Source organism: Stylophora pistillata, chromosome 5 (assembly GCF_964205215.1).
Source record: "Stylophora pistillata chromosome 5, jaStyPist1.2, whole genome shotgun sequence".
Taxonomy (NCBI): Eukaryota; Metazoa; Cnidaria; class Anthozoa; order Scleractinia; family Pocilloporidae; genus Stylophora; species Stylophora pistillata.
In genome coordinates this window covers 32,691,888-32,707,047 of record NC_142523.1, presented here as the reverse complement: position 1 = coordinate 32,707,047, position 15,160 = coordinate 32,691,888, and the positions used below count along the sequence as shown (strand labels likewise).

General features: G+C 36.8%; 1 protein-coding gene across 3 annotated transcripts in view; it reads left to right on the top strand.

Annotated features, from left to right (window-relative positions):
* Window positions 1–1,623: 1,623 nt before the first annotated feature.
* Window positions 1,624–15,160, top strand: part of LOC111342278 (E3 ubiquitin-protein ligase HUWE1) — a 50,921-nt gene continuing 37,384 nt past the window's right edge. For all 3 annotated transcript variants that reach the window (XM_088759303.1, XM_088759304.1, XM_088759302.1), the window contains exons 1-21: window positions 1,624–1,990; window positions 2,186–2,284; window positions 4,535–4,669; window positions 4,938–5,030; window positions 5,697–5,770; window positions 6,063–6,141; window positions 6,945–7,007; window positions 7,239–7,316; window positions 7,519–7,572; window positions 7,795–7,863; window positions 9,309–9,408; window positions 9,650–9,750; window positions 9,897–9,958; window positions 10,554–10,642; window positions 10,895–10,975; window positions 11,455–11,537; window positions 12,170–12,271; window positions 12,624–13,020; window positions 13,364–13,444; window positions 13,800–13,906; window positions 14,259–14,436. In XM_088759303.1, coding sequence (XP_088615429.1) covers window positions 1,946–1,990; window positions 2,186–2,284; window positions 4,535–4,669; window positions 4,938–5,030; window positions 5,697–5,770; window positions 6,063–6,141; window positions 6,945–7,007; window positions 7,239–7,316; window positions 7,519–7,572; window positions 7,795–7,863; window positions 9,309–9,408; window positions 9,650–9,750; window positions 9,897–9,958; window positions 10,554–10,642; window positions 10,895–10,975; window positions 11,455–11,537; window positions 12,170–12,271; window positions 12,624–13,020; window positions 13,364–13,444; window positions 13,800–13,906; window positions 14,259–14,436 — 2,170 coding nt within the window. In that variant the 5' untranslated portion in view covers window positions 1,624–1,945. The remainder of the gene's footprint in view (window positions 1,991–2,185; window positions 2,285–4,534; window positions 4,670–4,937; window positions 5,031–5,696; window positions 5,771–6,062; window positions 6,142–6,944; window positions 7,008–7,238; window positions 7,317–7,518; window positions 7,573–7,794; window positions 7,864–9,308; window positions 9,409–9,649; window positions 9,751–9,896; window positions 9,959–10,553; window positions 10,643–10,894; window positions 10,976–11,454; window positions 11,538–12,169; window positions 12,272–12,623; window positions 13,021–13,363; window positions 13,445–13,799; window positions 13,907–14,258; window positions 14,437–15,160) is intronic.

The following is a 15,160-nucleotide window of genomic DNA, read 5'->3' as shown; positions in this document are numbered from 1 at the left end:
TACGAGGAGAGCGAAGGTCGTAAAAAGTACACCTGCCTGAGTTCGACCATGTGAAGGTCAAAGGAGAGTCTGAAACTCCCATGAACTTTGATCATCGACTCTTACTCTGTCCTACAGTGAACACCACCCACTTCGTCTCAGTTCCAAGGACTCAAAATAAAATATCACCTAAGTTTATGTCCCGACACCTTAATGACTTTTCGTTCGTGATTCTCATTCCTAGCAGTTAGGCTGTCGGAGACTGGGCGCGAACTTGAGTTGCGTTTGATTGACATTGCACTCACGTGCAGAGATACATGTCGCTTTGAATTTTTTTTTTTTTTTTTTAAGAGAGGGTGCGAGAGAATAAAACGAAACGGTTGTGTTAATCGAAAGAAAATCTGAGATTTTGACTTCGGGATATTAGACTTGTACTGCTACAGAAAATAATATACCATGTCAACTAGCGACAGGATTTTAATTTTACATCAAGAAAACACCCTCTGGTTGGAAAACTTTACTATTCTTATCGCCTATTTAGTGGACAATGTAGCTATGATGTAGAACAAGTCTGCAAGGGATTAACCCTTTTTAAGACTTACTAGCATTTTAATTCTTACAATATTATATCTTCTGAATCCCGTGTAAAAAGGGCCACGGCGGGTTGGTTCAAAGCTGGGTTAAGATAATCCAGGGTTAGTGTGAAATTTGATTTCAGATCTGAAAGCTTTAAAAAGAAAATTCAGTTTATTTCCATTTGTCCACGATTTTATGTTTGAATGCTCTCAAAGAATTGGGAAAATTATTCCTAAACGGCTCAGTGAATAGGTATTGTTAATCGCATAGGGCCGAGCGGGCAATTTCAGCAACTTCCGAAAACACGCGTGATATTAATCCTTAATTTTACGAGGAACCATGTGATTACTTAGTTATAATATAAGGGGCAAAATGTTTTCTTACTGATCTCGCACAAAACGGGACGCCATTGTTACAAAACAAACAGAAATTTCTTTACCTTGGCAGCCGTTGCTATGCGATTTTCAGCCAATCATTTTCTAGTAATTTTGCCCGGGGCAATTACAAAAATTAAGAAAAAATGCCCTCTGACTTGACCAATCACAATTCAGTAATTTTACCCCTTATATGATAGAGAAATATAAAAACATGGATTACAATTCAACCCTGGGTTAGAGCTTATCGGCTATCGAACGGACTGGGACAAGGAGAATAAAGGACTGACTTAACAGGATTTTGACTGATTAACAAATTCTCTTTGTCGGCATCTTAAGAAATGTAGAAAAAACAGTATGGAGAATGTTTATGCTGATGTTAGAGTTTATAGTGTCAAAAATGCATTAAACTCTTCTCTAAAAAGCGGGAAAACAACAGCAAAAACACAAACAACAACAAAATACACATAAAAATCAAGGGATAACGACAACGAAAAGCATATCTGGCTTTGAAAACGTGGAGCATCTCCAGATCCGAGTCATTATATATAGCACGACTCGTTCGGTGGACTTTAGGACGCGTACGTGCATAACGTACTATCCACGCTGTAAGTTCGAGGAATTTTGAAGCGAAAACGCAAGGCTTTGTGGGTTATTTCAGGCCCAGGCGACGAGCCTCGTTGCGATGTGTACGCGCACGCCATTATTGTCGGCCATATTGAATGAATCACTTCATTCGTATAAAGCCAAAAACGGTTCAAATTATGTGATATTTAGCGCGGTGTTTGGCCCATTTTTACAAGGCACGTTAAGAAAATAGAATCAAGGATTAAGTCGCAGAGCAGTGAAAGACCCTTACAATTGTGCTTAGTCATCGTGGCTGTAAAACTCACGGTTTTCGAAGAATCATAGAATTTTTGTATGTTTTTGGACAGAAGTTTCCCCTTAGTTTGTGGTGATGCAGCGTGGTAGATTGGCAAAAGAAATAAACTTAAGCTAATATTTATGCTTGGGAAATGAAGATTGACAGAAGTAAACTGCGCAAAACGCAGTCCGACGTGGTAAGTGTTGTAGAATTGCGAGTGTGTATCATTTTCCGTGAAGTCCTTTATGAGAAACTGAACTCGATGTATAATATAAGCTCAGAAAACTTGTATGTACTTCGCAGGCCATGAGAACAGAAGGCCCTTTATGTATAGTAAACTGCACTAATGCTATATTCTAGTACTTTACTGACGTAGTTTTTTTATGAACAGGCACCTGAATGCAAACAACTTATTCAAAGATTGAAGGAAGCCAGCGATAGCGAGTTAATACGTATTCTCCAAGACATCAATACTTGGTACTATGGAAAGGTACACAGATATTAAATTTATCCCTTGTACTTTTTTATATTGTTATTATTTGAATGTTGTAATCATCATTTAAATATTCCAATCTATGAGTTTGCTTAATTTTTGTATTGCTCGAAATTACCGTTAGGCAAACCTTGGGTTAAGTCCCTCGTCATCATGACAGGAAATTCAATGTATTTTTAATATTTTCATTGCTACTTGTAAAATAGTACTGTTACAACGAGTATAGCTTTAAAAGTCAGATGAATAGATCGATAAGTTATTTTTTTCCTTCTAGAAACAACGTATGTTATTGTGTTTGAAAATGTGTAGAATTAACTTTTGACTGAGATTAACGTCTTATAGTTGCAAAGCTAAGACTATTGATTTGATAAGCACTTGATTGATGACTTAAGGACATTTAATATACCACAATTTATAATCACTGTATAATTCACTGTGGTTCTTGTGAAAGTTAGTTCCCATCTTCTAATTACTTCCATTTTTGTGGATTTCTATCATTAAAGAGTCTAACCATAAATTAGTGCAGACAACAACGTCAGGGTCATATTTCAAACAAGAATTGTTGTAAAGCTTTGAGATGTGAATGTAAATGACTTTGCAAAAAGTTGAGCCAATATTTTCTTTTCGGTCTTTTTGGTTATTAAAGTTTCCTCAATTCACTTACAAGTTTTAACTTCTCTGTATTTGTCTGGTTGAAAAAAACAAATTTCATTTCTTTCTGGTATGATATCTAACCTCTCCTTAGCTTTAACTCTTTATGCACTAACATTAGTACAGTTAAACCTTGATTATCTGGACCTCAATTATCTGGATTTCTCAATTATCCGAACTTTTTCTCTGGTCCCAATGTTTTCATGAATATTTATGAACCATGATGAAGATCCATGGCCATATTATTTTTAAAACTCAAGTGTTGAAAAGTGAAATAAAGGTGATGTTCTTCACTAAGACAAACTGACTGACTTTAAATTCTAAAAACATTTTTCGTTAATTTTAATTGTTAATACACAAATGTTGAGCTATTCACACAGGGAAGTGAAGATATAGACCATATCTTTTTCAAAACAATTTGTAAATGTTTTGTTTCAGAATTAAATGTCGCTTTCTTAACTTAATCAGTTTTTGTTCCTCGTTAATGTTCATATTCTCGATTATCTGGACCCTCGATTGTCTGGGCTATTTTATCTAGTCCCAACAAGTCTGAATAATCGAGGTTTGACTGTAATCAAGTTCTCCATTCTGTTCTTTTTACCTTTCCTATGGCACTTACAAGGAGATATTGTCTGACGATCAAGACCCTCTTGAGTTTAAGATGTTCATCACTTTTTATGGTTAAAGAGTTTCATAAAGAAAATTCAGTAGTACTGATATGTGTAATAACGTAGACATTCAAAGCACTGTTTTTTTTTAATTGTTGTCAAAGTGTTGTTATTATGTCTTTGATGGATTGTTACATTTGTAGCTTGCTTTGAAATAGTTGTAGAAGTTATAGACTCTAAAAGCTACTACTTATATATTAATTATTTTTTAATCGTAACGATTGTTTTGTATCAATTAGTCAAAATGGTTAAAGAAATAACCAATCATTCATATTCTATATTTGCCTATGATGCTTTGATATAGCTGAAGTTATCACTATGCAGAACACTTAATATGTAGAAATGTAGTATATAGCTAATGTCTTCAAGAGGTTTCTGCAGTACAGTGGCAATGGTTTGGATATTTTTTTTTTGTGAGCAGCTGCAGGTGTTGTAACACAGTACTGCTCAGATATAGGTTGTGTATGCAGATGCATTTTATACATCAGATGCAAAGTAGTCAGATGTGTATATGTGATTTTTATGTGTCCATAATATTCAGTGCTATAAGTTTCCTTTGTGATACACTGTTGAGTAAAACAAAGAATGTTTCGGTTTGAAAAAGGGATGAATTGACAACAGAAAATTTATTTAATGAAGAAAGCTATCATGTAACACACATGCATGTTGCATTGCTGTAAGACTAAAACGCAAACACGAGAGCTTCCTGGAAGGCTGAACAGACAGTAGTAAGATGTTTTACTGGCACCTGCAGTGTGCCAGTAACTGGCTTTTATTGGAACCCCTACAGCAGCAGAGCATTAAACTGAAAAATCCCAAGCATAGGGTTGGATTCCTGATAGCTCACATTGGATTTTTCCTTGTCCCTTACGTACTCTTGACAAAGGAAAAAGCAATTTTTTGAAAATTATTACTCTGTTTTGTTTAGTGCGAGCTTCAACACTGGGTTGATGTTATGGACAAGTTTGATGAAATCTTAGCCAGTGTTGCTAAACCAGTGAATGGCAGCTCTTGGATCCTAGCTTATGACAAGTTGGATCAACTTGAGGGACCAGATATAGCAGTAAGTTTTGTAACTTGAAAAAGTGAAATACATGTTTACTATGCTTTACTAAGAATTAGCCCTCTTACCTTGGTAGTTTATAGTGATTTTGTAGAGAAATTTCAAGTTCCTGGGACACTTTATCTCTCTTGTATTAGACTGAGACTTGCATTTAGATCAGTTTAAATTCTGCAAAACAAATGAAGCATAGAGTAATTCAACAAGTTTTGTTCATTAAGTTTTAGAGGATTTGTCATTTGATTGATTCATTAATATTGTTTATTTTTAGATTGAACGTCGGTGCTTGGTAAACCATGTGTTGAGATTCACGGCTCTGGTGTTGGAACACTCATATACAAGACATCTCTATAGCTCATCAGAGGTAACTATTTTCCTGATACTCCCTTAGCAACTGCTGAATGCTAGGCTGACGAACATAATCTGACCCATATGGCAAAGTCATACAAACTATACCTGCACACTATTACATAGCCATTTGGTACCATTAATATTCTAGGACTAAGCAAAGTTCGACATTAACAGTAGTCAGCTAGCCATAGACTAGTAGAAATTGGCCAGCGGTTTTTGATTTCCACCAGCCAGTTTGGCTTATAAACAAACTGAAATTTTTGTAACATTTAAGTTGTCAATCGTCACTTGACTAGTAAGTTGAAAAGTTAGTGTCGAGCCCTGACTAAGGATGATATAATACATCCTGAAATCTTTTTTATTGGCTGGGTGTGCAGGGAAAGGCCTGGAATGCCAGAAGTTACAAAAAGGCAGTGCCCATAACCTGATCTCAGGCTATAGCAGTATGCTAGAATAATCTCCACTTTTTTCATTTTGCTCAACCAGTGGAAAATGTATTTTGTAACAGTTCTCTTTCCACTTTATCTGCTGTTTAACAAGCCTTTGGTACCACAGTTATCATTTTCCAATGTGTAACTACAGTGGGTTTTAAGTCTGAAGATTTCAAAAAATGTAAGAATTTAATTCTAAGCCTAGAAATATGAAAAGTGTTCAATTCTTTTTATCTTTTTACTTTTAGCATCTGGTTTCACTGTTGGTTGCAAGTGACATGGAAGTTGTTCTGTCAGTTCTTGGGGTACTTTATGTTTTCAGGTATGTTGTATATCTTACTGTTATTGTACATGTTGATGAAACTTAGGTGTCTAAAGAAATTGTGGAGAAGACAACCTCAGGGCAGTACCGTAAGGATAACATCAGTGTAGGGCCAGAGTGTTAGGGCAAGGATGGGAGATTGGAGGACTAAGGGGAAAAAGCTTGACAGGTTGCAATCAGAATTGTTTTCCATACAACTATTAATTTTATTATTTTCTAGTAGAGCTAGCACTTAAAAATATTATGCTTTTTCTATAGTACTTGTATTTACGTAAGTTTTTGTTGTCAACAGCAAAAGATCTAGCTTCATACCGCGGTTACCCGCTGATAAAAGGAAAGCGATTCAACAGCGTCTTCAATGCCTGGGAGAGGCAAGTAACCTAACTGAATATTTTATCATTAAATAATCCCTTCACTATCAAATGCTAAATTTTCTGATTGCCGAGAGAAATTTGAACACTTCCAGCTCTCCAGTAGCGTTTAATTCCCAACAGTTGTGAGGATCCAGAGCCATTGTAGCCTGCTGGACTTGAGGTTTAACCCTTCCAACTTTCACGAGTGATCAAGATAGAATTAATTTTCTCCCCACAATAGCAATACAATACCAAACAGATAAGTGATGAGAATTAAAAAAAAAATAAATTAGGAGATTATTAGTTGATCCAATACCAGATTCTCAGTTAAAAGTTAACTGATAAGTCCAAAAATCAGTTTTAATTTCATTAGAAATTAAACAGCAGCATGCATTGCAAGAATGTTTGCAAGCAGGTTATGGAATCTTTTAAAAGGTCATGGAAAAAGTCATGGAAAGTCATGGAATTTTAACAGGTCAAAAGTGTACGAACCCTGAATGGGTTATGTTGAACTGTCTGGAACATCTGCCAAAATCCTGGGTTTACATGTAACCTGCAATGGACTGACATCCCATCCTGGGGCCCATTTCTTGAAAGTCTTAGTAAATTAACAAGACTCTTGAGAAATGGGCCCCAGGTTGGAGTAATAATATCCTTAGTCACTTTATACCACTAAAATTAGGATAACCTCCAGTCAGAAGATCTACCAGGAGTTCCAAACAGTTGCTTATCAAACCTTACTTTGCTATTTATTATTGTGAGAGCAACACTTTGTCAGTTTATTACTCTTGATATTAACATGATCATTGTATTATCCTTAGACATGGGGAGGCAAGAATGCAGGCTTCAGTCTGGCCCACTGTTGTGAGGATTTACCCTTAAAGGTAAATTTGTGAAACACATCTTGAGCTGTAGAATACAAGTGATTTTGAGCAGTGTGAATCTCCCCCTTATAATCTTTGTTTCTGAAACAATTACCTATGTGTGATTTTCTTGTGATTTGTAAGCTAGTTTTGCTTTAGATCAAGCTTGAAACCTGCAATATGGATGTGATACTATGATGTTACATATATGTTTGTTTATTACTCACTACTTCTGAATTTATGTTTGGTTAGGATTTTCCTGCTAGCTGTGCTGATGTGTATTTTGAGTACTACAATAATAACCCCAGCACTTCACAGTCTGATTCACAGGTAAAGAAAGGATACATGTATGATTGATCTACTCTTTGATGCTTTGATGTCAGCTGTGCAGTGCAATGTGTTCCTGTGACAAACAAGATCTTTTTCCTTAAAATGCTTTTGATAATAGTGCCAGTTCTAGAATATGTCTCGCCTTCCTTTGCTAGACTTTTGATACTATTTAAGATAATTGTGTTCTTTATTCACTCAACAGGCACAAACCCCAGGTAGCCAGTTGACTTCTGTGCATGTCCAGCAACTTTACCAGGTACTACATTATACTTATAAAAAGACTTGTTTGATTGCCCAGGATATATATTGCGAATTTTCACATCCCCGTCCTCCATAGTCTGATGATGTGCATCTTCCACAGTGACTGTTACCTTTGGGTTCAAACCATTATTTTACTGTTGTTATGAGCTTTCTAGGAAAATTGTGCTTGTTTTCAAACATGTATAATAATGTTATCCTTTGCTACCATATTCACTAGTTTTCAGAGAATCCTGGAGAGGTTATGGAACAGCTCTTGGGTTGTTACAATGTCCCTGCTGACAAACAGGTATTTTATTGTTGCAGTTGTACATGTACAATGTACCATGTAGCAACCCAGAATCAAGGGTAGATCATTGATCTTTCCTTTTTATCTTTAAACCTGCTGTAAATTGCTGTTAACCCTTCACCCCCAGTAAGTGATTGAGACAGAATTCCTCTTTGCAATATCAACACAATATTAAGCGGACAATTATGGAGGCACGGTGGCCTCATGGTTGGTGCTCTTGACTCTGGATCAAGTGGTCAAAGTTCAAGCCCCGGCCAGCAACATCATGTTGTGCTCTTAGGCAAGACACTTCACTCTCACAGTAGGGACCTTACGCAGTCAGGACGGCAATGCCACGGAAGACGTCGATTAAAAAATTAATTTTTACTTTTCGTTAGAATTTCGAAAATGACTGCATGTGTTTACCGTCTCATAGGGCGCCAGACCTCAAACTCAACATAACGCGTGAAAGTAGGGTTGAGGGCCAAATGGAAATTAAAATAATTTGCCGTCGCGGTTTCGGTTCGCAGACGACGCAAATTTTGGTGATTTCACGTTGTTGTTTTGCAAAGGGCGCCTAAGAAATGAACAAAGTTTTAAAACACACGTGCTGGGCTATTGTTCTTCCAATCAGATCTTTTGTTTTTTTCACGTTCCCGTTGCCGTCGCCGTCGTGGTTTGCTTAAGGTCCCTACTGCCTCTCTTCACCCAAGTGTCTAAATGGGTACCGGCAAATTTAATGCTGGGGGTAACCCTGCAATGGACTAGCATTCAATCCAGGGGGAGGTAGAATTACTCCTAGTTGCTTCATGCTACGGAAACTGGAGTTGAGCGCCGGCTCAATGAGCCACATGGCTCTTAAGTAGGCTTTACCTTTTACCTTACCTATTAAGCAGACAAGTGATGAGTGTAGGGAAAAACGTCAGTTAGGGGATTGTAAGTTGATACAATACAAAATTCTTCAGATTAACTTCCTAAGAATTGTATGGCAGAAAGTAAGGAGAATTAGTAATAAGATCTTGGGAATCAAAGTGTTAATTTTTTAAGGTGGGAGTTAGTTATCATTGAGCTTTTTATGTTAGGGTTACATATATCTTATTAACCACGCGCGAGGGCTGTACTGGGAGAATATCTGGCCGAGGTCTTGACTGTACGGATCGAGCGCAGCGAGGTACGTACAAAAAAGACCGAGGGCTGATATTCTTCCAGTACGGTCCCGAGCAAGCTTGGTTAAAAAGAGATTTATTATACAACTGAAGTTCAAAGGGACACAAGTGCGGTATCATTTGGGACCATTCAGGACAGTGCCCGGTCCAATACTGAGAGAATATTAACCGGCAATGGAGCATTTTGATTGGTTGATTTTAGTTATTGGCCCTCTGACTGCGCGAGTCGTGTAATAAATTCCAGTATCACCTCCTTACAGATCATTCTTTTAACTTCTCTCTTTTGTTTTTGTTTATCAGGTAAATCTGTTCAGTAGAATACGCCTGGCAAAACATTTCCCTTTCCATGAGAAGAGGTTGCAGTGTATTCAAGCTCGACTCCAAGCCATCTCTGTGTTATGTAAGAGCTTTTTCCTCACCGTTGTTTGTCTATGTGTACATTGGTTTGTTGTTTACCAGGATAGAGGTCTGTGGCAAGAGAAATTGTTCCTAAGGTCTCCACTATGTAGTGAGTCTTCTTAAAACTGTCCTGGATGGAAGTTATCGAACTTAAAACTTGTTTAAAACTTGTTTAAAACTGGTTTAAAACTGGTTTAAAACTTGTTTAAAACTTGTTTAAAACTGGTTTATTTCTGTTACAGTGTATTCCAACAGCACTCAAGATGTTGTAAACCCATTGCTATATCAAGGATTTATTGAGGAAACTGTAGAATTACTTGAGTTGGAGCAGCCACAATTCAGTGTAAGTTTTTTGTCGAATGGACATACAATTTATTTGCCATTAAATCTTATGTAAAATTTGTTATGGAGCAAGATTTATTGCTCTCTTGCTTTAACAATAGTGGCATAAATTTCATATCACGCTGGTCTGTGATTTTATTCTTACAGGAGATAAAAACAGCAGCCATCCGTACTCTTACTGCCCTTGTGCACATGGAGTGCAGTCCAAGGTATTTTTTGGACAAAACTGTAGTTTGGAGTGGGAAAAATGGTGGTTATGTGATTATCCAGCTGGGAGGTCTGTCTTAAGGAAAACTGTGAGCATGGTCATGAAAATGTTGCAGCGACCCCCAGCCAGCATATAACTTATTTTTCTCCTCCCCCAAATGACACGGATAGTTGTCTGCCTTTTTCAAAACACAAAATGCACTCAGTGAATGCAGTAAACTATGACTGAGTATTTCAAAGAACATTTTATTGGAGTATTGTTTTCACACCTTTCTTGTGTATTAAGAATCCCTATTTAAGTTAGTTTGTGCACTGAAATGGATTTGTTGGCAATTTTGGTTAACACGTCTGCAAAAGTTGCAGTGACTCTAGGTAGAGATAGGATAGTCCAGAGCACACATAGAACCCAATCAGATTGTAGGATTTACTAATATACACGTACCCTCGGGGAAAACTATTAGTGACTCTTAAGTTGATCATGAAGAAAAGTATTTTTAGTCAGTAAAACCCTGTGATGCAATACTGAATACTGTAGAACATGTTCATGTATAGAATGTACAGAATGTTGCATTGATTGGTATTTTCATTTGACCACAGAGTAAACACTGTGATTGACTGCACAGGGTTGGCATCTTATCATGGATTCTTACCTACACTTACAAGAAACTGCATCCAAGCTCTTACAGGTACAGAAATGCAAGGCACTCACGATCTAAGTTGTTGTATTTAAGTAATGCAGTACTGGTTAAATTAGTCAATATGCAATAGTCTATTTCTGGTTCTAGACTTCCTCTTTGTTTTAATAATACTTGTTTGAGAGCTTAAGATGTTACTTTGTATCGTAGAATTTATGTAATCTTGCAAGATGAGGGGTGGGCAGTTCACACTTAAGTAAAATTCTGAGTGGCATTACGGCATGTTCTTGTCACATTTTTCAGACCCACAAGCTGATTCTCTTCCCTTACCTTTTGCAACTGGGTTGTTTTCATTTCTATACCACTTGGCATACTATGAAATTGGTAAGTGAAAAATAGTGTGACTAGTAGAGTCTTCATGACATTTTCTTTGCAAATAAGTGTCATCTCATAATGTTAGCAATCTTGTCAAATAAGATTTGCATGTAAGAATGCTAAATTAAACTGTCTGTGTACATAATAATGATAAAGTACCACTCAAATGTGCATTGATTGATCCTTTTAACTTGATCAGTGATTCTCAATCCCTGCATTATGAAAACTCTGAGGGCCAAGGCTTGAGTCAAGTTTCAAGTGGTTCAAGTTATTATTAAGTCTAGTTTTGAAACTTTCAAGGGAATTTTGTGCAATTGTCTAATTTCACAGACTAGAAGCATCTTGTCTTCCCATAATGTATGTTTTTTTCACAAGATGGTGTATCGTGATGGGTGCAGCAGTTAGAACCTCTTCATTGAACTTCTCTCTCTCTCAAATTAAGTTAGCAGGCCTTTTGTTTAGCTTACTGTTTATGCTGTTTTCATTAGGTGCTGAAGCATTGGTGTCCTGTGGTTTGTTAGAAGCTCTTCTAAGAGTTGTGGAACACCAAGGAGGAGACAGTCATTTGACAGTAAGATAATCACTAATAATCAAATTTACGTGTTGGAGAAAAAAAATGGTGTGGCATTTGGTTGTTATATAATAATATTCTTTCATCAATTGCCTTATGCAGTGCTCCAAGCTCAAATTTCTCCATAGCTGCCAATTGCTAACCTAAAATCAGTGTGGTTGCCATTAAAAAGGAAACTTGTGTAACATAGGTACATGGCATTCTCAGCTGCTGACTAGACAGTTTATCAACTTGTTAGAATGTTAGCTTCTAGATGGTACTCACAATGCAACATTTGCCATGCAGGATTCCTTGGCTAAATCTCAATGGCCTGATTTCTTTGTTTTTTTTTTTTGGATTGAGATTTGGAGAATACATGCATTATCTTGTCATTTTACTCTGTTTGCCGGTACATGTGCATGTAGCTGCATTTCATATTAAAAACCTCACTCTAGTTTGCACTAGTAAGTACACTGTATAGAAAACAGAGGGAAGCCCTAACCTATTCTTCAAGATCTTATACCAGACTTACTGATTTGTATTGATAGTCAAGGGAGAGAGTATTTACACTGCATGATATGTAGCTATGGGTGATGTTGTGATATAGATCTGTTTCAGTTGTTTGGTGTCTGACTGTATTAATATATCATTAGTTTGTCACAAGAGCAATTCGTATTATGGAGTGGATTGCCAACATGGACTTGTCTGGTTACCAGAATCAGAGTGGGTTGACTGCCATTATCAGTAGACTAGAGGTACAGTTTAAATGCAGATAATTATATGTATACATGTATTTGTTTGAAAGCACAAGTGTATATTGTTTGCATGTAAAAAGTGCTTGGATGTTTACATGTAATTGACAAATGACTTTGGAATAACTGAGGGCTGAATCAAGTATTTTACTTGAACAAACTGCTAAACCATCGACACTATTGGAAACCAAGTGTTTAAAGAGAATTTTTTGTAGATACAAGGTGGGGTCATAATACCAGTAAGCTTTTCCAAATCTACATGCCCACGGGTGTTGTCTCTACCCAGTGCAACACAACATACTTTGTTTTGATAAAATTAATGTTGTTTTTTGTTTATTCTTTTTAAAATATGCAGCAAGAAATAAAGAAATGTCTGCCTCATCATGGACCCATACTGTCTCCAGAGCTCCCCTCTGCACCTTCTAACCAACAAGATGGTGTTGCCATGGAAACTAACGATGCACAGGGAACCCAGTCTGATGCTCCCTCGCAGCCATCTCAAACAGAAGAGGTTCCTATGGAAACAGAGCAGCCACATGTCAACAGTACAGGAGCAACAGATGATAACAAAATGGAAGTGGATGAGCAGGACTCAGGCAAAGAAAAGTCAGTGATTGCAGGCCCTAGCTCAGGAGCAAGTCCTATCAGCAAGAACCGCTGCTTGCCTCAGAGAGCTGCACTGGTTAAAGCTGTTCTGAGCTTCTTGAAGAAATCTATTCCTGATCCTTCTTTCTCAGAGAGTATTAGAAATGGTAAAGATAAACATTGTCTTTTCATTTTGCTATGAAGGGATTGTTAGGATAATTTTTAGAATTCTTATGAAAGTCAATCACATTATCAACAGATAAATCTTAGATAATTATTGCATGATTGCCAAGTAAAGTCAAGCACTCTATTTTTGGTTGTTATTGTTTGTCGTTGTTTGTTTTTTGTTGTGGTTTGTTTATTTTGCGTTACTCTATTTCTTATTTTTCATTCTTCAGCTGCTACACTGATGAAATCTTTTTCCTACTTGTAACACAGATTTTCAAAAGTATTTGCTTCTGGAGTTGAACAATATTTAACATTCTGGATACTTGATTTGGTCTTTTTCAGTAATGGACAGCTCACTTCCAACATCACTGAAGTACATCATCAGCAATGTGGAGTATTATGGCCCTGTTCTCTTCATGGCAGGTATATAATAATGGTCAAATTCTACTTTTCAAAAAGGTTTGATCACTTGCCAAACCTCAGCAGAATGTTTCTGTCCTCGCTGTTAGCAGGAGGTGGCCTTTTTACAAATTGAGTGGAAGTCATCACCAAGTTCTCCAACCACAGTATTTCAGGGGTTTCATCAAGGGCTGGGCACTGGGCAAATTATTGACCAGTTGTGAGGACGATTTTACCCACCTGGTTTGACGATCTGGAGGAAAATTTATCTTATAAAGAAGTTCAATTCAGAAAGTTTTGCCAGCCTGTGAAAACCAGTTACTGTGGTGCTGAAAACATTTATTAATGAACCCTTGGTCTTTATTTCTTTCCTCAACAGCTATTGATGTTGTAACTGTATATGTTTTCCATGAGCCATCACTTCTGTCTTCTCTCCAAGACAATGGTTTGACTGCAGTTATGCTGAAGGCTTTGGTAGTAAAAGAGGTCAGTTGCATTGTGTTACAATACATGCAAGAGAACAGAATTAATCCTTAACTCCCATGAGTGACCAAGACAGAATTTCTCCTTACAATATCAATATAATATCAAGAAGACAAGTAATGAGAATAAAGAAAAATATCAATAAGGGGATAATTAGTTGTTCAGATACCAAACTAGCATCATGATGTAAGATCTTGGGAGTGAAAGTGTTGATAAAGCACATGTAAATATAATCAGGGCTTCAAATGCGTTAGTTATTTTTTGATTAAAAAGATCACTCTGTGTAAAGTTCAGAGTAGGGATTCTTCATTCAGTTAGTCTTCTAATTGTGTGTTTCTCCTTGTTTTCATCCAAGGTACCAGCCACACGGGAAGTTCTTTCATCACTACCAAGTGTGCTCAGTGCCCTTTGTTTGAATACCAGAGGACTGCAAGCTTTTATGAGCTGCAAGCCTTTTGACAAGTTGTTTAGAGTCCTGCTTTCTCCAGACTACCTTCCAGCAATGAGACGTAGACGAACCTCTGAAAGTCTAGGTATAGCTTCTTAAATACAGTGAAATACAGTAAATCTTTTGAACCTAGGAGTTCCTGTAGCAATTGATTAATAATAATAATAATAATAATAATAATAATAACAGTTTAATATTGTAGTGTGTAAATCCCATTTACATATGATCAAATGCACATTATGATTTGTAGTCAAGTCATCCAAGTAAGTCTAGTCCTGAAATGCACTGTTTTTGTTAACAGTGACTGGAGTTTCAACAATGACCCTGAGCTTAGGTTGTCGGTTATGAATTCTGGGGGAAGGGGGATACTTTCGACAGACAGAGATTCCATCTGGAATGAACAGACATGCTTGTAGTTACATAGTACGGTAGAAATTGTAAATGAGCACCGATTGTTAAGTGCTGCTCACTATTACGACTACATGTATATCTCCAGACATTTCAATCAGTTTTTAAGCAGATGGCAAAAGCTGCAAATGTTTTGTTTTGTTTTAATGACTTTACCGGGTGTTTATGTTTATGTTTATGTTTATGTTTATGTTTATGTTTATGTTTATGTTTATGTTTATGTTTATGTTTATGTTTATGTTTATGTTTATGTTTATGTTTATGTTTAAGTTTAAGTTTAAGTTTAAGTTTAATTCATTCGCCACAGGAATGGCAGGAGAAAGGAACAGAACTTTCATTCCAATTGACACCTAACCCCTTTATTACCCACCCATCCCACCCCGGGGAGGACATCCATCACA